General features: G+C 37.2%; 1 protein-coding gene across 1 annotated transcript in view; it reads left to right on the plus strand.

Moving 5' to 3' along the window:
• Window positions 1-21,640, plus strand: part of LOC136858228 (NFX1-type zinc finger-containing protein 1) — a 161,445-nt gene extending 139,805 nt beyond the window's left edge. Inside the window, exon 14 of the mRNA XM_067137614.2 lies at window positions 19,431-21,640. Within this exon, the coding sequence (XP_066993715.2) occupies window positions 19,431-20,020 (590 nt within the window). The 3' untranslated portion in view covers window positions 20,021-21,640. The remainder of the gene's footprint in view (window positions 1-19,430) is intronic.
• The last annotated feature ends 581 nt before the right edge of the window (window positions 21,641-22,221 follow it).

Raw genomic sequence — 22,221 nt, forward strand, 5'->3', positions numbered from 1 at the left:
TACGACAACATAGAAAGATAATGAAGCTAAAGGAGGAAGTATAGTCCATTTGAAATATTCGTACTTTTGATTTTTATATCTAATATTTATTTTCTTACAAGTTGTTTTACATGGCACTGACACAGATACCGGTAGGCCTTATGGTGACGATAGGAGAGGAAAGACTTACGAGTAGGAAGGAAACCACCGTGGCTTTAAGTGAGGTACAGCCCCAGCATTTGCCTGGTGTGAAAATGGGAAACCACGGAAATCATCTTCAGGGCTGCCGACAGTGGGGCTCGAACCCACTATTTCCTGGATGCAAGCTCACAGTTGCGCGCCCTAATCGTGTGGCCACTTCGCCCGGTATTAGTATTTAATGACAAAGTGTGTTAAAATGGGAGCATATTATGTACATTTCTACAATTAATATTAGGTACCGGTAAGTTATTCTAAAAACATATTTAAAATGTTCTTTTTGCAGTAGTTGCAAAATACAACCATGGAACATGTAATCAAATGTATTTACAAAATATCTAAAAAGTAAATAAATCAGTAAATAAATATTATGAAGTAATTGGAATTTGGAAAGAAAGTCATGGAAGAGGGTGGGTGGTTGTAGGTTTTAGCCATTTCTTAAAGGAAATTGACAAGTGGCACAGTCAACAGTGGAGAATAATAAACCAGACATAACATGGCACACTAGTTGGAAAAGGTTCGCCATCCCTGCCTTAGACAGTCGACCATGAAAAGTCTTGAAGAATTCCACCTTCTGCAATCATATATTGCAGAAAAGACAGCATTCAGATGCAGTGGGCTGTCATTCAGAAGATTGTGATGGATCGGAACATCTGAAAACTCAACAGCCAGCATCTACACAAAAACTTCAAAGAATTAAACTTAAACAAATCTCTTTCTTTTTGACACACAATGTTAAGTCTTTGTGCCAAATTGGAAAATTAAAGATTGTCACCGACATCATGGACAAACATAAAATTCTAATCATGGCCCTTCAAGAAATAGTGATCAAGACCCAATAGAATCACAAGAGTACCGACTGTATAAAGGAATCCCTGGAAAACGAATGTTGAAAAACTGGCCGCAGTTTGGTAATGGATATCTAATAAATCTCAAAATCATAGATTCAGTCATGGAATTTAAATCTCAATTCCCCAGACTTGCAACACTAACCCTGAAATCTTCAAATAAAATTTACACAATTATCAATGTACATGCTCCCACTAATCAGAAAAATAACACCCCTAAAGAATAAAGAAAAAGCACAAAAATCTGGGATCTCCCGGATCAAACTTGAATCAACATACCTCCATCACACATTAAAATTCTCCTTGGTGATTTCAATGGACAACTGGGACAAGAAAGAAGGTACTGAGATATCATTGGAAAATGGCCAGCACATAAGAGGAAGAATTAAAATGGTCAAAGATTGGTTGAATTATGCAGAAACCACAATCTTATCTCAAAATCAACCTACTTTAAAAAGAAACCTCACAAATTAAAAACCTGGAAACATCCTGATTTCCGAAAAGGTGAATAGCAACTGGACCACTTTTGCATGGATAAATTTCACCACTGTAAAATCTACAATGTCAAAATCCTAAGGTGGGTGGGGGTGGGGGAGACTCGGGGTCAGATCACTATGTTGTTAAGATCAAAATAAAATTAACTCCAAGGGTTAAGAAAAGACCTCCAAATGAAAATAGATAAAAATTTGACCCTACAAACTTAATAAATAATAGGGAGTACATACTATAGGAAAACAGGAGAAGGATCTGTCAACACTAATACATTAAAAGAACTGACCACCGAACTAAAATAGATAGAAGAAGAATTAGCTCCAACAAATTCTAGGAAAAAACATGAATGGTGGAATGAAGAATGTAACCAGGCAATTGAGAGAAGACACCAAGCTTAGATAAATCAAGCCCAAAAGTCAGATAAATTAAATTTAGAACTAACAAAACAAAGCAAGTCAACCCATAAAATCAGACAAACCAAACACAAATATCTTAGAAATATCTTACAAAAGATAGAAGAGAGTTTTAACAAAAAAAAACAATCACAATATGATTATAAAACCTTTGGCAAATACCTTTATTAATATGAGTCCCCAATATTAATGCTCAGAGATAAATCAGGAAGGTTAGCCCATAGTAATCAAGAAAATGCAGAGATCCTCGCAGAGACATTCAACAAACTTTTAAATTGCTATCACCTAGTGGAAACGTTGGAAGTAAATACTGACATACTCATTTTAAGCACTCCAGATTTAATAGGTTCTCCAACCATCAGTGAGGTAGAATTTGCAATTAAGGAACTAAAAAATTATATGGCATTTGGTGAAGACCTCTTTTTTGCAGAAATTTGGAAAAATGCAGGGAAACCACCAATCATAAAACTACATCAGCATCTAGTCAAAATATAGATCACAGAGAAAATCCCAGAACATTGGACCTCAGGTGTAATCCATCTATTATTCAAAAAAGGAGAGGAAACTAATGCAGACAATTACAGAGGAATAACCCTTTTGCACTGCACTTACAAAATTTTCTCCCATATAATTTACAATAGGATAAAAAAACATTCTGAAACCACAACTTGGAGAATACCAAGGAGGATTTTGCCCATACAGAAGTTGCTCAGATCAAATTCTCAGCCTGAAACTAATAATGGAATATTACAAATACAGAAATAAACAGCTGTTAATTTCATTCATAGATTTCTAAAAGGCTTATGATAGTATACACAGACCCACTCTTTAAAAAATCCTCAGATCATATGGCCTTCATCCTAAATCAACAAAAATTATTGAACTAACTGTAACCAACACAATTTCAAAAGTAAAGTTCAGGGGAGGAATGTCAAATACTTATACAACAAATACAGGTCTCAGACAAGGTGACAGATTATCACCACTGCTTTTCAATGTGGCCCTAGATTACATCATAAAAACTTGGCAAAAAGAAAACCCACTGAAAATCAAAATTGGAGCAAAACCAAAAACCCTCAATAAGGACAAACTGCAGGGTTTGCAGATGATTTAGCTCTCTTTCACCTTGACATGGAAGAAGTCTGTGCTCAGATTACCAGTCTCCAGAAAATTGCATAAAAAGTAGGATTACAAATATCCTTTGAGGAAACTGAGATCATGCCAATGAAACCCCTTAACGTAAACGAAGTCATTATAAATGATCAAAAAATTATCATAATCCTACAATTTAAATACGTTGGGGAAATCATTATGTACAACTTAAGCGAGAAAGCAACATGGATAAATAGAAAATGAAAAATGAAAAAAGCACAATTTCTAACCTGGTCAACTTATAACAAAAAATGCTTGTCAATAGACACTAAGATCCAGCACTACAAAACTGTAGCTTTGCCCGAAGCCACTTACACTTGCGAAACCTTGTTCCAAATTAAAAATGAAAGAACCGATCAGCTCCTCCAAACTGAAAGAGGAATTATCAGAACTTATAAATAAAAAGTACCAGGTTGAAGGAGTCTGGAGAATCCCCCCCAATGAAACTGTCTATCGAGAGATTGACCCAGTTAACCAGCATGATAAAGAAGAATAGAATCTCTTATTTCTTTCATGATTACCAGAAAGCAGGATTTTATGACAACTAGTGATGAGAAATATGGGAAAGCAGAAATTCAAGAGGATACAGTTGGACTCGAAATTACAGATGCAGAGAACAAGGATAAAATTATCACCCTTCTTAAGAATCACAAATTTTCAACTGAAATGATGCTCAGAAGGCCTGTAGAGATTTCAGACGAATTAAGAACATTGCGATCAGAATGAATATTGAAGTTCTGGGCAGAGAAGAAGAATCAAACCGTACATCCTTCAAAGAAAAAGTGTTCATGGAAGACTCAAGTGGTCCAATGTGGCCAGTAAAGTTAATAATAATAAATACCATATTTCACAGCATAATCATTGCATCCTTTATTTTCAATACAAGATTCAGATTTCAAAATTTCATCACATACTCGTCCCTCGTCCAAATTTTGTTCATCAGTCTGTTTAAAAGTTAAATAAAACTGCAATGTAAGTTGCATATGAATGCGCTATTTAAATACGTATATGGCTTATTGGCAATTTGGCAACACAATCACATTTGAGAGATGTTGTACAATCTATATATATATAATAACTTGTCCTGACTGACTGACTGACTGACTGATTCATCATCGCCGAGCCAAAACTACTGGACATAAAGAGATGAAATTTTGGGGATATATTCATATTAAGACGTAGGTGCTCGCTAAGAGAGGATTTTTGGATATTCCTTCGCTAAGGGGGTGAAAACGGGGGTGAAATTTTAAAATGAGTTGCTCTATATCTCAAAACTTTAAAAGTTTACAGATGTAAAAATTGGTATTTAGAATCATCTTTAAAAATAAGGAAACACGTATTTTTTGTTTTCAGAAAATCCCAATAGGAGGGGTGAAAATGGGAAAAAATGGGTTGAATGCCTTTAATCAGGATACCGGTACCTATATCTCAGAAACTGAAGATATTACAGACCTGAAAATTGGTACTTTTGATCTCTTTTAAAAATAAAGAAACACGTAATTTTTTGTTTTTGGAAAATCCAATTAATGGGAGAGTGAAAAGGGGGTGAATTTTTAAAATGAGTGAATCTATATCTCCAAACTTTTAAAGTTTGCAGATGTAAAAATTGGTATTTAGAACCTTCATTAAAAATAAAGGAACACGTATTTTTTTGTTTTCGGAAAATCGCAATAGGAGGAGTGAAAAGGGGCTAAAAAGTGGTTGAATGCCTTTAATGAGGCTACTTATATATCAGAAACTGAAGATATTACAGACCTGAAAATTGGTGTTTGGAATCTCCGTTAAAAATAAAGAAACACGTATTTTTGTTTCTGGAAAATCCAATTTAAGGGGGGGGGGGTGAAAAGGGAGTAATATTTTAAAATGAGTGTATCTATCTCAAAATTTTTAAAGGTTATATATGTGAAAATTGGTATTTAGAATCTCCTTTAAAAATAAACACACGTCTTTTTTCGTTTTTGGAAAATCCAAATATTGGGGGAAAAAAGGGGGGAGGGTAAATTTTTTAAAATGAGTGTGTATACATCTTAAAACTTTAAAATTTACAGATGTAAAAATTGGTAGTTAGAATCAATCTCCTCTTAAAAATAAAGGAAAACGTATTTTTTGTTTCCTGTAAATCCCAATAGGAGGGGTGTAAAAGGGTGAAAAATGGGTTGAATGCCTTTAATGAGGATACATATATCTCAGAAACGAAAGATATTACAGAACTGAAAATTTGTATATGGGATCTCCTTTAAAAATAAAGAAACACGTATTTTTTAGTTTTGGAAAATCCAATTAATGGCGGTTAAACAGGAGTGACAAATTGGGTGAATTTTTGAAAGACTATATCTACAGAATATCTTGGAAACGTAAAAAGTTACAGACGTAAAAAGTGGGTGTTTGTAATCTCCTGTAAATCTAAAGAAACATAGGTGATTTGTGTTTGGAAACTCCACTTAAGGGGAACTCAAAAGGGGTGAAATTTTAAAATGAGAATTTTTACAGTTTATCTCAAAAATCTTAACGTTACAGAAGTGAAAAATGGTATTTTTTTATCTCTATTAATCATAAAGAAACGTGTATTTTTAGCTTTCGGAAATACCACTTGGGTGGAGGGGGGGGGGTAAAAGTGACTGAAAATGGTGTTGAATTCTTTTAATTAGGCTACTGATATCTCAAAAATGAAGATGTTACAGACGTGAAATTTGATATTTGCAATCTGCTTTAAAAATAAAGAAACACGTATTCTCGGAAAATCCAATGAAGGGGGGGGGGGGGGTGAAAGAATTGAAAAATTAATTGAATTAATTGAATGAGAATACATACATCTAATAAAAACTAAAGTTGTTACAGACGTGAAAATTCGTATTTGGATCTCCTTTAAAAACAAAGAAAAACGCGATTTGGGGGGAAACCATCTTGGAGGGTGGGAGTGTAGAGTTGAATTCCTTTCATGAGGACACATAAATCAAAAACTGAAGAAGTTAGAGTCGTGATAATTGGTATTTAGAAGATCCTTCACTATTAAAGAAACAAGTATTTTTTTGCGGGAAAATTCACTTGGGGGGGGGGAGTAGTGTGAAATGAAGTGAAAAAAGTAAATTATTTTTATGGGGATACTTATATCTCAAAACTGAAGGTAATAGACGTGAACATTGGTGTTTGAAATCTTCTTTAAACATAAGAAACAAGCCTTTTTTAATTTTTTTTTGGGGGGGGGGGGGGGTGCCGGTAAATAAACTTAACGGCGGTGGGGTGTAGAAAGAAAAGAGGTGAGACCAATTGATTTTACTGTTCTTAATGTACTTATAAGGATCCTCGGCAGCGCGCCGGCCTCTCACAGCTGGGTTCCGTGGTTCAAATCCCGTTCACTCCATGTGACATTCGTGCTGGACAAAACGGAGGCGGGACAGGTTTTTCTCCGGATACTCCGGTTTTCCTGTCATCATCCATTCCAGCAACGCATAATAATTATAATAATAATAATAATAATAATAATAATAATGTTCCGGACCGTTGTCAAATGTGCGGACCGCGCTGGAAACGGCTCCTGGACGTGTAATGACTAAGAATGCAGTCCGGCCGCGGGTTCAGTGCCTTCTAGGCACCCAATATGACACCACGCCGGATCTCCTGAAGGATTTTATCCATATTAAAAATGATTATAGGAAAAGATGGCAAAGATTTACGGACCCAACTGACCGGGAGGAATACCTGAGCCTAGCCCGGGAAGTACAAAATCGATTGCTGGAAAAGAAGATTGAAAAATGGGAGGAAACATGCCGTAATCTAATGGAAAACGAGTCAGATCGGGAATTTTGGTGGGTTCTCGCAGAAAACGAGTCAGACCGCGAATTTCGGCGGATTATATATCTAAAACAATAAGCATTCAATTACAAGAAGTAAATAAATGATCAATACTGGTACGTGTATGATGCATGGATTACTGGTAGTTTGACGTGGTCGAAGACAGTGTACAACTTATACACCAGTGACATATTATGAGTTCTCGTTTGAAATACGTAAGGCTGTACATTATTGCTTATCAGCAACATCACTGGGAAATATGGGCACTGTACACACTTGTTTTCTAGTACAGCTTTCAGAGCCTTGCAACCAGGGGTGCACTGGTTTCGGAACGCGCAGGCAAACAGTGACAGTCATTGAGAATCTAATTCATGATTAAAAAAAAAAAAAAAAAAAAAACCTTAATATTTGCTCTTATCAATGGTAAACAGAATGAATGTTCTTTTTTTCATAACATTGTCATGTTCTTGTTGTCTACTGTAACACATAATCGAACATTCTGACAGTGGGATTTACGAGTAGGTACACCCCTTCTTGCAGCCCTTGTACTTCATCTCTAGTGGACCTTTCCATGTTGTGGGGATACGTAGGATTTTCCCATTTCATGTTTATTAAACACTCTCATGGGAGTATGAACTGTTCTCGAATGTACTGATGCATATGTGTGTTTGTAAGCGACTTGATTACTGTAGATATGTTTGTGTAAGAATTTAAGTTTTTTTTTTTTTTGGGATGTTTGAAGAAATATTTTGTTTTTGAATACAATTGTATGGAACAGTTAGACAGTAATTTTCATAGCAACACATAAGCACCTGAAGCATAAAATTGTGATTGTAGATAACACTAGCCTGCGCAAAAAAAAAAAAAAAAAAAAAAAACTTTTTTGTGCGGTAAAAACGAAAATAGGTAAGTTTTTATGAATTTCTTAACGCAGAATTCGAGAAAAAATTAGTTTTGGCGTATCATGTCTGGTTTAGTGGCAATTTTACAAAATATTATTTTGTTCTTACGTAAAATTGTGATACTTAGTATTAATGTAAATTTCAGCTTACAAAATGTAATCATATTTTGCATGCATTAAATACACATAAATGCGGCTTTGTAAGCAAGTAGATGCTTTGTATTATATTTTTAATGTATTTTTGAAATTCGTGAAACTGAATCATAAATCGCCTATTTAGTTTCGGCTGTACAGTTGCTTTTAATTAATATAACCGTACCTTGAATAAAAATTACATGGTTAAACATACATAGTTTAGTTACATTATGTGCAGGTTAGATTCACACCTCTGTCTTTTCCTGTTTTCCGTGTAATTTCCGGGTTTTTGAAGTTCTTGAATGATCTCTAGAAGGGTCGTCTCGTGCAATTGACCAACAGTAATCGGCCATCATATAAACATCCCAACGTCCCTGATAGCGTCGTTCTGCAACCTTTGAGATTCTAGTGAAACCTTTCACCTTGTTCTTCACTGACAACTGACAGGAAGGAAATAATCCAGATGCGAAGCTAAGGAATGAAACTTAAGGCTCATATTACAACAGAGTTCCTTAAACTTTACCAACATTTTCCTTACAATTTCTTTGTATTGAGGGTCCTTAATGTTGCCAAGGAATTTAGTCACTACATCTTTGAATGCGTTTCATGCCTCTTTCTCAATTTTGGTAATTGTGTCTGTGAAATTTTTATCCTTCCACAGTTTACGAATCTGTGGTCTATCAAATACGCCTTCTTTGATTTTTGCATCTGATAATGAGGGAAATTTAGTGGATAAATATTGGAAGCATAGGCTACATTTACCTAATGCCTTGACATACTGTTTCATCAATCCTAATTTGATGTGCAAGGGTGGAAGTAGAATTTTTTCATGGTCAATAAGACTTACATTCAAGACATTTTTGGATCCTGGTTGTAGTTGTTTCTTTTCTGGCCAATTCACTGTATTCCAGTGTTTATCCCGTCCCCTGCTATCCCATTCACACAGGAAACAGGGAAATTTTGTGTAGCGTTTTTGTTATCCCAGCAACAATCCAATGATCTTCAAATCACTGCAAATTTGCCACCCATGCTCGTGATATTTAATTTTTTCAAGCACCAACTTTAAGGTCTCGTATGTTTCAGACATTTTTGTTGAGTGTGGAAGTGGTATGGATGCCAGAACATTTCTATTATGAAGCAAAGGGTCAATAAAAACACGCCAGTTACTAGGATCATACTCTTTCTCTCCCAATTGATCTAGAAGATTTGGAACATCCGTACAAAATATAAGTTCATCTTCGTGAGTACGATACGATCGGACTGTTATCTTTGAAAGGAAACTGCTTTATGAGTCCATCATAAACATTGCATAAGGGCTGGGGCTTTTAACACGTCTGTTTATTCAAGTGGTCTAAGATGAAAGACAAACGCTCAACTGTCTTATCTTCAATCCTACATACCTCGCGGTCTATTGCATATCTGGGGGAGTTTGTTATGAATTTACCAGGAAACCCCCAACTACAAAATGGAAATTTAGACAGCAATAAACCTATAATAAAATGCAAACAGTAACAAATCAAATCACATAATTATATTCTAAAAGAAAGTTGTGCGAGAACATCTCTCAACATTACATCTTACAAATTCATGCAGATACTAAAACACCGAATTGCGTCAAAACTAGACGTGATAGGAAAAAAAAAATAGCATCATTTTCGGAATCAGGGCAGCGATTTCCATAAGAATTACATATTTTCTATTTTACCGCAAAATCATGTTGGCTAGTGTAATTACAAAAACCTTTGCGGCCTTCAAGCTAAATGTAATTGTCTTTGCTGAACAGTGCGGTAACAGTTGTGTAAAGAAAATTTTCAGTGAGTGGAAACTTGGTGCGTGACTGGCAGATTTTAAAAGCAAGCAAAGTCATCTCCATACAGGCCATGAAGGTCCTTGGAGGGGTGGAAGGTAAGGGCTTCCACTATCCGTAACCTTGGCACTTGATGGGGTAGAGTGGTTAGCTCTACGCCTGGCCGCCTTTGCCGCCAGGAATTAATCTGGTACTCATTTTTGGTGTAGGCTGAGTGAACCTCGGGGCCATATGCACCTCCGGAAGTGGAAAGCTCGTTTCTTAAATTTTACGACTTCCTGATGGGGATACGAACCTATTTCCTTCCGGGCGAACCAAACACGCCTTTACCGCCTCAGCTAGGCAGCTCCTAGATTTTAAAAGAAGCTAAAAAACACACACTCTTCTAGACACGTGTTTAGATGTCCGGAAACGGAAGCGTCCGAAAATTGACGGAGTGTACGTCAATGAAGTACCTAATATTGGGTGCAGTGTATCATAGAAATGTTACAAATGAAGGCATGGAAGGTACTGTAGTGCGCGAACATGGCGTTCCCATAACTTGGTTTAAGGCAAGTTGTGGGTGGGTTATTAGGTTCGTGGAACGACAATATTTTGGTGCGAAGCAGAATAACAGTGTGTCAAAGGTTGCCTGATGATTACACAGACAAACTGCAAATTTCCACAGTTTTGTCTTACGTTTGTGCCAGAAAAATTTGTACTTACTTTTTCAAATCGGTAATGCTGATCAGGTTCCAGTCTTTTTCGATACCGTATGCCTAGCAAGAGCACTGTCACACTATAAGGATCATGGAGTGTATTTATGAAAACTAGCAGTAGTGAGAAATTACGATGCGCGGCCATTACAGCTGATGGGAAAGAGTTGCTGCCTTACGTAATATTCAAGAGAACAATGATGCCAAGCAAATACAGTTTCCCCATGGAATTCGTGTACGAGTGCAACCAAAGGGTTGGATGGTCGTAGAACTCATGCTGGACTGGGTTAAAACTGTGAACTGCGTGGGATAGAAGACCTGGTGCACTACTGAAACAGCCAGCTCTGCTTATTTTAGATAGATTCCGAGGTAACCTCGTGAACGAAGTGAAGCAACTTCTCAGTGAATATAAGACAACATGTAGTCATTCCTGGTGGCATAACATGACGTCCGCTGGAAATATTAAGCGTCCATCCTTCAACTTACTATGCTCGTGGGCAGTGAAGAGTTGGTACCTTATACCACCTGAACTAGTCTCTAAGAGCTTCAAAAAGACTTGGATTTCTAATGCACTAGAAGGATCTGAATATGCCACTTTGTAGCAGAGTGACAAAACTGAAACTGGTATGAGCAACGGCGAGGATTACACATCAGATTCCAAAACCAGCAATATCGACACAAAAGATTTTGAGTAAATTGTTTACCAAGAAGTCCGTATTTCACAATAATGCAATAATTTTTTGCTAGTGTCGTATTTTAACTTTAGTGCTCCTATTATTGGCAACGTAATAAGTTAATTATTATTTTCAGATTGGTGAAACGTTCGTCGAACTTTTGTGAATAAATTATTTCCTTGTTACTGTGGAAATGACCGATACAGAAATACCATTCTCTTCAAATTCTGAGCAGTGTACAGACAAAACTCTTATTTTATATATATAGATTTATTCATTTGTTTGTTCATTCATTCGTTTGTTCTTTCATTTATTTATGTCTTTTAGTGCAGTGAGTGTCCGAGGAAAGGTTTGGCATGCCAGGCGCCAGTGTCTCTATTTGACGTCCATTGGTGACCTGCGTCTCTAACTGTGGGATGTTGGTGAGGTAGGGAGAGGGTGAAACCTTTTGTCGGCACATAGCCTACTCCTGTCGAATAATACCAAGTTGTCCCCTCAAGGCTTAACATCTCCATCCAATAGACAAATTACCATCATCAGCATCATGTGCCCTCACTTCATATAAACACTGTAGGGAGGTTTGGAATCGAATCCAGGCTTTCGGATGCAATCTAGCGATAGAAATTATGTACCACCACCTCTCCCACCCTGCCGGCCAGCATTTTGGTGGTGACATTTTTCTCCACTTTCAGTACTTAAACCGGCTAACCACATTGTCATACCATATAGACTTGATGCCATAATGATCATGGCCACCGGGCTTTACTATTTGCAGAGATGTGTTCTATGAATTAAAATGAAGACAAAAGACTGTGAACAGTAAACACACTTGCTTTGTGAGAGCGCAGTCTGTAACTATCACTGGCTTATAAATGGGACCACGGCGTCTCCATACACGTTGAAGTCCATCACGCTGTGTCAGGGGAAAAATGGACTGGTCTGTAAAAAACACAGGTCTCCATTGGCGAAGTTGACAGTTGATTTGGGTACAGGCATATAGAAGGTGAGCTGCATGATGTTGCTGCGTTAAACGGGGCACTCGGAACAGGATGTCTGGGTCGTAAGGACACTTCTCTTAATCTGTCCCTTACTGTCTGGTCAGACACTGTGACTCCAGTGACCCTCCTGAGGTCTTGTTGCAATTCTCTGGCAGTTACTCAACGACACTGCAGCGCACAGATGGTCAGATATCGGTCATCCTGTGGGGTTGTCATGCGTCCATGACCTTGTCCAACCCTCCTTGTGAATTGGCCTGTCTCATTGTAGCAGACGTGTCAACTCTTTCGGTTTAAGTGGGAGACTCTTGGGTATGGCTGATTGATAGTAGTTCTAATAATGACAGCCAATTGGCAGTACGGGGCACGGTAGCCAGTCGTGCTCCTCTTTTGTCTATAATACAGTCAAATACTCAAATAGCTTAATAATAGGAAGTGAAAGTCTCAAGTGAGTAACGTAACCTCAGAAGTAGCATGCCATAGCCGTCCACCCGGGGCAGGACCTGCATAAGTGCTCGTATTAAGTCACGTAGTGGTGGTTCTTGGTTGTATGTCTTAATATTTGTTTTGGCCAAAATGTCAAAAAAGAAATATGATGCAGTATTTAAAAGCGCTTATAAGGAAGAGTTTCAGTGAATCCAGGAAAGGACCAACATTCACATTCTTTACTGTATGTAGGTGTGATTTTTGAGTTGCGCATGGCGGGAAGTGCAATAAACTCAAACATATGCAAAAGAGAAAATATAAGGAGAGTGCCCAGTGTATAGAAAGGAACCAGAAACTGAACTCTTAATGTAAAAACCAAGATGTCAATTCTGTGATGAATGCCGAGACTTTATTTACGTCATTTATTGTAGAACATAACCTGCCTGTAAATTGTGCCGACCATGCAGGACCTTTGTTTCGTAAAATGTTTCCTGATTTGGAGATCGCTAAACGATATGAGTGTGCTAGAATGAAAACAGCGGCTATCAATAGAGAAATGTGCATGGAAGAAAAGGCGAAAATTGTATTACATTTGCAGGTAAATGCATTTTCTGTTGCTACTGATAGTAGCTAATTTAGAAGGGATGCTACTGGAGCTAACATTGCCAATCTTTTGCTCTCAACTTTTCAGAAATTCTGCATTCTATTAAAAAACTGCCTAGGTCTTGTTAGGATTAAAGAATGGTGTGGCAGGAAGTTTGAAGTGGGAAAATAATAACATGATCATCGTAGGCTGCTCTTGTCACCTAATTAATCTTGCTGCAGAGAATGGTGTGGTGTGCTTGCCTGTAAATATACTGTAGATGAAAGTATAATTGATATATTTCTGGAAAGAAGTGCAAAGACGAAAAGTTCATGAATTCCAGATTTTACACAACAAGGAGATCAGGAAAATTCTGAAGCATGAGCCTGCTCGATGGTTATCACTTAGGTGTTTAGATAGGATTTTGCTGCATTGGGACCCTTTGGTTACTTTATTTAGGAACAAAATTGTGAGTAAGGATTCTCAGATAGGAACTTTGAAGACTTACAAAATTCCTAAGCACAGTCTAAGTGTAGATGTGTCTTGTTTGTCTGAAAAGGTGAAGCATTGTCATAAAATTTCCCCACACTCCTCAGTTAAAACGAAAACCCAGTCATCAGTTTCTCTCAAAAAAGAAAATATGAAACTACTGATGACGCTAAGAGCCATGCTTTGTCATGTGAAGAACGACTGTTCATGTTCCTTTCATCAAATTTACATAAATCTTTTTTTCCTGTTTTTCTCAAGTTTTATGGACATATTTGAGAATCCAAACGTAGCTCTTCAGTCAAGTATGCTGCACATCCACTTATTGAGGTCAGATTTGGAGGAACTATTGAAGATAGTGATGGCAAGGTTTGTGAAACCACACTTCATTAAAAGCCCTTCCTCTCTCCTTGATGTAGATTATCATACTCCAGCAAATCAAAGGGATGATTGTGATCTGATGATAGGGAACTCTGTTTCTGTTTTGGTGAACACTTTGAAGTCTGAGGAAAAGTGCATATTCTTAAAGTCTGTTAGAAAGTGTTTCTCTCCATCATGTGACTACATGATACACAAATTTCCATTCAAAGATGAAGTTTTAATTAATGCAGAGGTTGCAAATTTTGAGTAAGGATTCTCATAATTTTCTAGCCTTAGATTTTCATTTATAAGTTTCCAAACATTCTGACTAGTGAAACAGAACATTTAGATAAAGAAACTGATATTCTGCACTCTCAGTTCTGTAACTTTCAGCACCAAGAAACAGACCTGGCAAAAGGAAGAATTGATGTTCAATGGGCATTGGTAGGTCAGATGAAATCAGCTGATGGTGTACTTAAATATGACAAGACTGTCTGTGATTTTATCAATTCCACATAGCAGTGCAGATTGTGAAAGGATTTTTAGCAGAGTCACAAAGACAAATACACAGTTTGTCTGAACAAACTTTGGAGAAACTTTTAACCTTAAAATCAGTTCAGCAAGGCAAGTGCTTTGAGCAAAAATTTAGTTCCAAGTTTCTGAAGAGGGCTAAGTCAGCTATGGGTGTGTTGAACTACAATTAGTCATAATGTGATCATGACCTAAATGTTAGGCCCCTTTAAATAACAAGCGTCATAATCATCATCATTATAATGTGATCAGCATGTTGAAGGATTAGAAGTCTCATGTTCCTAAAGTTCAGGTATGTCCAGTATTTAGTAATGACATATAAATAATGAAAAATATGTATGTAGGTCAAGTAGAGTTGTTAATGTATTGAATTATAATGAATTAATAATGTTCTGCCATCAGTGATGTGTCATAATACGCCGCGGTTCGCTGCCAAATTTATCCTGATTTTTTTACTTTTGAAAGTTGGCATGTCTGTTGTAGCGATTCCACAAGCGTTGAATAACTGAGGGAGAGACATTGAGATCCACAGCAACACGACAAAAAGTCCATCCTTCTTGGATCAAAGCAAAAAAAAAAAAGATGTCTCGTGGGATGTGCTGGTCTATGTACAACATGCTGAAATGAATGCAGTAGTCTGTGTACCTCACGACGACACACAGACACACCGCTATTCACTTCGTTTCAAGGGGTCGCCTGACAGTTTAATGCATGGCTACGCCTACAGATGGAGTGTACCTTTGATTTAATACCCTGAGTAGCTAAGGTCTCAATGTATGCTGTACGACCATTGAAACCCCATCTACTAAATTAACGTTCACATACCAGAAGTTACAAAACATGTTCTCCTAATTTTTTTTTCACTGTGTAGTTGTTTTGTTTTCATTCCTAGTCCTAGCTCTGTTGTATCCCTTCATTGTCATAAGACCTATCTGAGTCAAATGTCAAAAGAGAAATGTGAATTTTAGATTGACCGGGCGAGTTGGCCGTGCAGTTAGGGGTGCGCAGCTGTGAGCTGGCATCCAGGAGATAGTGGGTTTGAACACCACGGTCTGCAGCCCTGAAGATAGTTTTCCATGGTTTCCCATTTTCACACCTTAATTAAGACCATGATCGCTTCCTTCCAACTCCTAGCCCTTTCATATCCTATCATCGCCATAAGACCTATTTGTGTTGCTGCGACATAAAAGCAAAAAAAAAAAAAAAAGATTGTTTGTGTGAATGCTGCTCAGTGGATAAATAGGAAAAAGAGAAATAAGGTAGGGGCAGTTAAGAGCAGATGCCTCTTGACCAGAGTACCAATTAATTTACTATCCAGTGAGAAGAAAGGGGTAAACGTTTTTGGATTTCAGTGATGAAATTGTTGCTATGTATGGTTTGTAAGACCTTGGTATGAACAAGGATCCAAAAATTGCCTTTAGGAGATCTGCAGATGCAGTCTAACGCCTTTTTAACAAATAATTACGTTCATAACTAGGGATGGAAAAAAAAACAAACAGAGAGACCGCTCTAGAGGTGACGTCATGAGCACTTCGGGCATTCAAATATAGCTGGGCTATGATCTTGCTTCATCAACAGAATAGGCTCGAGTGATTTGGCAAGTGCATTTCTAAAATATGCATCAATAGCAAGAAGAGCAAATATCTTGTTATGCTCACTTGTCAACCACGAGTGTAAAATGGTTTAACGCAAGATAGTCAGGTATTCGATGCACACTCAAAATAGTTTTACAAAAACTTCCCAGTTATTACAAACAATCAAGTAATCATTTCAGTGCAGAAAATAACTCCTGTCAATTTAAGGATACCACACAACTCTCAAGCCTGTGTCAAAGTATCTACGAAGCGTGTTTTTTAAGTAAGGTTCGTTTTGTTGTAGTCACTAGTAGTTCGCGCGCATATTGCAACGAGCGTGTGCGTTGTGTACCAGCATGCCGCGGGAACAACTGTGCTCAGTTTTAGCTCTCTAGCTAACCTGTACGGTTCTGTTCTGTGTTTTCAAAGTGTTTGACTATCAACTCGCCCGCCGTGTGTGAGGTTCGGTCAGTGACACGATTTTTGTCAGCAAGGAACCTGTCTGCTGCAGTAATTCGACAGATTTGCGAAGTGTATGGTGATACTGTTGTGACTGAAAGCAAAGTGCGTAAGTGGGTACGACAATTCAAAGATGGCCGTGACAACGTGCATGATTAGGACCGCTCCGGTCACCCTTCTTTGATTACGGACGATGTGGTGGCTTCAGTTGTAGCGAAGATTCGTGAGAACAGGCGCTTCACAATAACAGGTCTCTCAAACGATTTTCCTGATGTGTCGAGATCAGTGCTTTAAAACATTGTTTAGGAAACTGTGCTCCCATTCGGTCCCGAAACTCCTAACAGAGGACCACAAAAACCAAAGATTTGAGTGTGCGATGAAGTTCTTGACTCGTTATAACGAAGAAGGTGATGGCTTCTTGAGTCAGATCGTAACTGGAGACGAAACATCGGTTTCGCATATCACGCACGAATCGAAGCAACAGAGCATGGAATGGAGACACACACACTCACCTGTAAAGGTGAAGACCAAACAGACTCTGTCCCAGCGCAAAATCATGGTGTCAGTGTTTTGGGATAGGCATGGTGTTTTGTTGGTCGACTTCATGCAACGAGGAACCGCTATCAATGCAGAAACATACTGCCAAACCCTGAGAAAGCTACACACAGTGATTCAAAAGAAAAGACACGGCATGATGCTGACAAAGGGAATTGTCCTTCTCCATGACAATGCAAGACCTCACACTGCAGGTCAGACTTGCGATTTATTGGACAGTTTTGGCTGGGAAGTTTTAGACCACCCCCCACAGTCCTGATCTTGCGCCGAGCGATTACCATCTGTTCCTCCACCTCAAACATCACCTCAGTGGCAACCATTACAGTGACGACGACGACGTGAAAACGGCAGTGAACTCTTGGTTATCGGAGCAGGCGGCAAGTTTCTATGAAGAGGGTATTTTAAAATTGGTTACGAGGTATGATAAGGGTTTGAACAAACTTGGTAACTATGTCAAAAAATAAGAGTTGAGTATGTACTTTCTGAAAATAAATTTACTTTTTTGAAATAACCTTTCGTTGTGTACTTACTTTCAAACGGACCTTACTTAAAAAACACGCCTCGTATTTCATGTTTCTCAGCAGCAGTGACACCATAATATAATACATTTGTGTAGATACTGTGTTAGTCAAGTTTACATGTACATCATTTGCATAAATGTGTCTGTTGCAACATGTTTTCTTGAATGTTCTGGCAAGGACAGATAGATGCCATCAGCATATGCATGTATGCTCTACAGAATTTCTGACATTTTTTTCATTCGGTACAGATGAGCAGCTCTTGCTTGGAGATTGTACTACTTTACACCTTAGTATCACTAGACCAGGTTCAGATTCATTTGAACGATGACCACACACTATTAAGCCAATCATGTTATCAGTATTGATGATGCCTTTAGAAGTCTATAGTCACATTCGATACATAACAAAAAGTATAATTGATTATTTATATCACTCACAAATTTCTATTACTAAAATGCACTCATTTTTAATGAAAATGAAAACCTGCAACCTGTTTTCCAGTCAATGACCGGGTCAGGGATGTAATGATTGAAGCAGATATAGGCTATTAGTACGATGGGGTCGCCACTCCCAAAGTGATTTATTTATGACTGTAGATGCTATGAAATGAGAATGGAGAGTGTTGCTGGAATGAAAGATGACAGGAAAAACCAGAGTACCCGGAGAAAACCCTGTCCCAGCTCCGCTTTGTCCAGCACAAGTCTCACATGGCGTGACCGGGATTTGAACCACGGTATCCAGCGGTGAGAGGCCGATGCGCTGCTGTCTGAGCCACGAAGGCTCTACTCATTTTTAAATCCATATAAAATCTTTTCCTTAAAAACAATTTTTTCTGTAAAGTGGAATTCTTTATAAGCAGTCTGGTTTATATAACTTAGTGCTTATGGTGGTTTTGCTGGATTCTTTTCTTGCAAATTATTTTAATGAAGCTTTTGGTTTTTGTTTCTAATGTTTTTTATTTTTTTAATGTTGGTTAAAAATGGGATTTTATAAAAAGTAGAAATGTTAAAATGGGATTCTGCATACTATTATTACCAAGTAGACAGTGTGTTAGTAGTCAGGCCATTGTAAAATACTGAACAGATTCTGCAGTCAAGATGGTAATATACTGGTGTAGGCTTTCTCAACTGGTGTCAACTAACAAATGATAGTCTTCTCATCAGTTACTAGTTTATGAACATTTTTACCTTAAAGAGGACTGCTGCACAGTAATTTTAAATGACATTCATACAATGTCAACATGGCCTGATATAGTGATAGAAGACAACCACTTAGAAGCTGATGGTGATAGTTGAAATATAGTCATTAGGGAAAACAAGGAGGAAGTGGTTTGTGACAGTGAGAATCTTGTAGTGATTTGGTGAATCTCTAAATATGATGGAGGTATGCGGGGAGTAGGTTTTCATTATGATTTAAATTAAAATAATCCAGGAAGAACTCAAGATGAGGAATTCTCTGTACGTTATTCCATGTATAGTTGGGCATGGAAAGGGGCCTTGCTGGTCTCCATAGCAGTGATCTGGCAATATTTGTATAAGAGTGATAGAGTGGAAATTTGTTCTATTAAGATAGTTGAGGTTTGAATCCTAGTGTCAACAGCACCGATCCTGATAGTGGGCTTGATATAGTGTTTTTTACTCTAGGCAGGTACTAACATATTACTAACTTCTTGGACTGTTTGCTTAATGCTTATTCCAAATTTATAATAATTATACACACACATGTTGTTACAGATGTTACAAAATACTTGAGCAAGTGGAACAATTAATGTAATGAATGTATGTATGTCACAATTGTGATTTAAAAAAAGTCTTACAATTGAGATAATACTTCTTCTTTTCTTTTCATGTTCAGGTGAATTTAAAACTGCTCTAAACACAATTTGTCTCAAGACTCGTGGAGACTATTTTGATGCTGAAACTTTCCACCTAGAGACTTGTATAGCAAATCAGATAATGAAGAATCTACAGAAAATTGTTGAGTGTGGTAATCATTCCATAAAATGGAAAGCCACAGTGTATCTGCAAACCTTAGTAAATGCTTTGGCTGGACGAAGTGATGATATGAGCACAGAAGAGTTAAATGGCTGGCTGAGAGAACTATTGCGTTTGGAGCGTATTGTGCAAGTCTGTGAACTGATGAATATGCCCAACCTGGACGATGGCTCAAAATATTTGACTCTTAATTCTGCCACAAAAATACTTTTTTCTATAGAGTCATTTAGCAAGGAGAATGATTCTGTTGTAGAATCAATATTGAAAAAGATAATACTTCCCTCTGATTGGAAAATCTCGTCTGAAGTTCATGATCTTCATAACACTGAATTGTTGAAAATTGCAGGCATGAATGAAGGATATTGGTTAAAGTCACATATTCAGTCAGATGCTGTAATTCCTGTAGTTACTATTGTCCAGAAGGAAAAGAAGATAAGAAAGAATCAATAATACATACACTAGTTTGTTTTATCACTTTTGTATTTGTTGTGGGGAGAATATCACTGTACTTTGCATATGTTAGTAATAATGTTTTAATGTCAACATTCTCTCTTTCAAGACTAGTCGAGAAGCTTGTGTTCTTAGTTTTTTGTAAATGCATGACATGACAGAGCTCTGAGCCCAAGTTGGCAGGTTCAATCCTGGCTCAATCTGGTGGTATTTGAGGGGGTTGAAACATGCCAGTCTTTTGATGGCAAATTTACTGGCAAGTAAAGAACTCCTGGGAAAAGGTTCTGTCAGTGGGATGTAAAACCAATAAAATAATTTACTGGTAAAAATTATATATATTTACATTTTGTATAAATATGTGTACCATATTAAATTTGAAAGCTTTTGAAATCAAATGAAATATATACCGTATTGTATAATATTAATCAATTGTTATATTAATGATTAATGGTGAACATGCAATTTTTGCCGATGAATACTTTTGTGTTTGTGATATGAAGCTCTTATAATGAAGGTGTGTCAAAATATAATGAAAAATGGAACATTTATGCATTAACCCGTTAAGTATTCATTGCATCTTCCATTTGTTGATTATTTGTACACACATGCCCTGCTCACTTTCATTTTCAAGATAGAAATGTTTAAATATGAAATTTTAAAATATATTAGTGATGTGTTCTGTCAGAACTATTGTTTGTTTTAACTGTGTTTCTACAGTTTTTAATATCACTTCATAAATTCTTCCTTCAGTGTCAATGTATCGTGAAGGAAAGTAAAGGTCCACTCAGATGACGTTATGTGGTACTCTTGTGAGTTACAAGTTATGTTCACATGACAGTGAAATGTTCGAGTATAATTATAAAATGAAAAGAAAAAAACATGATATTTTAATAAATATGGAAAATAGTACATTATTATATACTAACTGCTGTGTACCTGTTGATGAGTTAGTTTTTGTAAATGCAGCATTAATCGTACGTGGGCGGAAGCGTGAACCGAAAATATGGCAAATTAAAACTCGTCCAGATTTATCAATCACTAGCTATAAACATGCATATGTACATACTATTTATTAATTACTTTGAATATTGGATATTTTCCATTGCAGAGGTGTGTAGGATATTATTTAAAAAAATTGTGGCAGCTTGTTAGCGCAAAAAAAAAAAAAAAAAACAAGGGCCAAAGAGTCATTCCACGAATAAGTTATGCCAATCAAATCCCTTATATCAGAAAGTGTTGGAGATGATAAATCTTTGATTCTACATCTTCTAGTTGGAGGTGTTGCCTCTTGTTTCCCTCAATTAGTGTTAATTATGTGAATTATGTTAAAATTTCAGTATCTAAATTTAGTGAAAAGTGCTTTGTAGGTTCGGTCGCCATGTCAGAATATGAGTGTAATTGATCCCAGATGTATGGGAATGGTACTCGAAGGTCTTGGATCTAAGTTATGTCAGTCCTTTCATCAGCTGTTTCGTTCTCTGGGTCACTTGAGTTGCTCTTGCACTGGTTCTCCGGGTCACCTGAGTTGCTCTTGCACTGAGAAGACTCACTATTTCAAGTTGTCTTTGGACTCCTCAAATGCAAAATCACTTATATTTACATCTGTGGAGTCCAAAATAGTCGCAAAATAGGTTTATAAATTGCAAAAAGCCAGTCTCAAAACTCACGGCACACACTTGACGGAACATAAGCCTCTCACAGCTTGTAAAATGCTAGCAGGGGGATAACGCAACTCTATTCGAGGATTCTCGTTTCAGCCAGACCTAAAAGTGTTGTTTGCTATCATCTGTCAAGATTTTTTATTACTACTTGTGCCAATAATGCCGGTTCTCTGACAGTTTAATATATTAAATTCCACTCGGGCAACCTGTTATGGGATTTTATATTAAAATCCGCCTTCTAAAAGTTAATGCCATTTCAAGGATAAGAGATGACTGAAGAGACGCACACCTCAACTAAGAACAACAGTCAGCCAGTCCAATACTACTTTTGATAAGTTTTAGGGCACTGGTTCTTAATCTGGGGTCCATGGGCCCCTTGGGGAGCTCTAAATGAGCTTCAGGAGGTCCGTGGAAGTTAAATAAAGATGCAACATTTACATTCAATGTAATTTTAATGTGAACAGTGGAAGGGTACCTGAGAAATGATATTTTTAGCTGTACATAGTGATAATTAAAGCTTCACAGATACAGTTAAAATTT

This window comes from Anabrus simplex, chromosome 1, assembly GCF_040414725.1.
Source record: "Anabrus simplex isolate iqAnaSimp1 chromosome 1, ASM4041472v1, whole genome shotgun sequence".
NCBI lineage: Eukaryota > Metazoa > Arthropoda > Insecta > Orthoptera > Tettigoniidae > Anabrus > Anabrus simplex.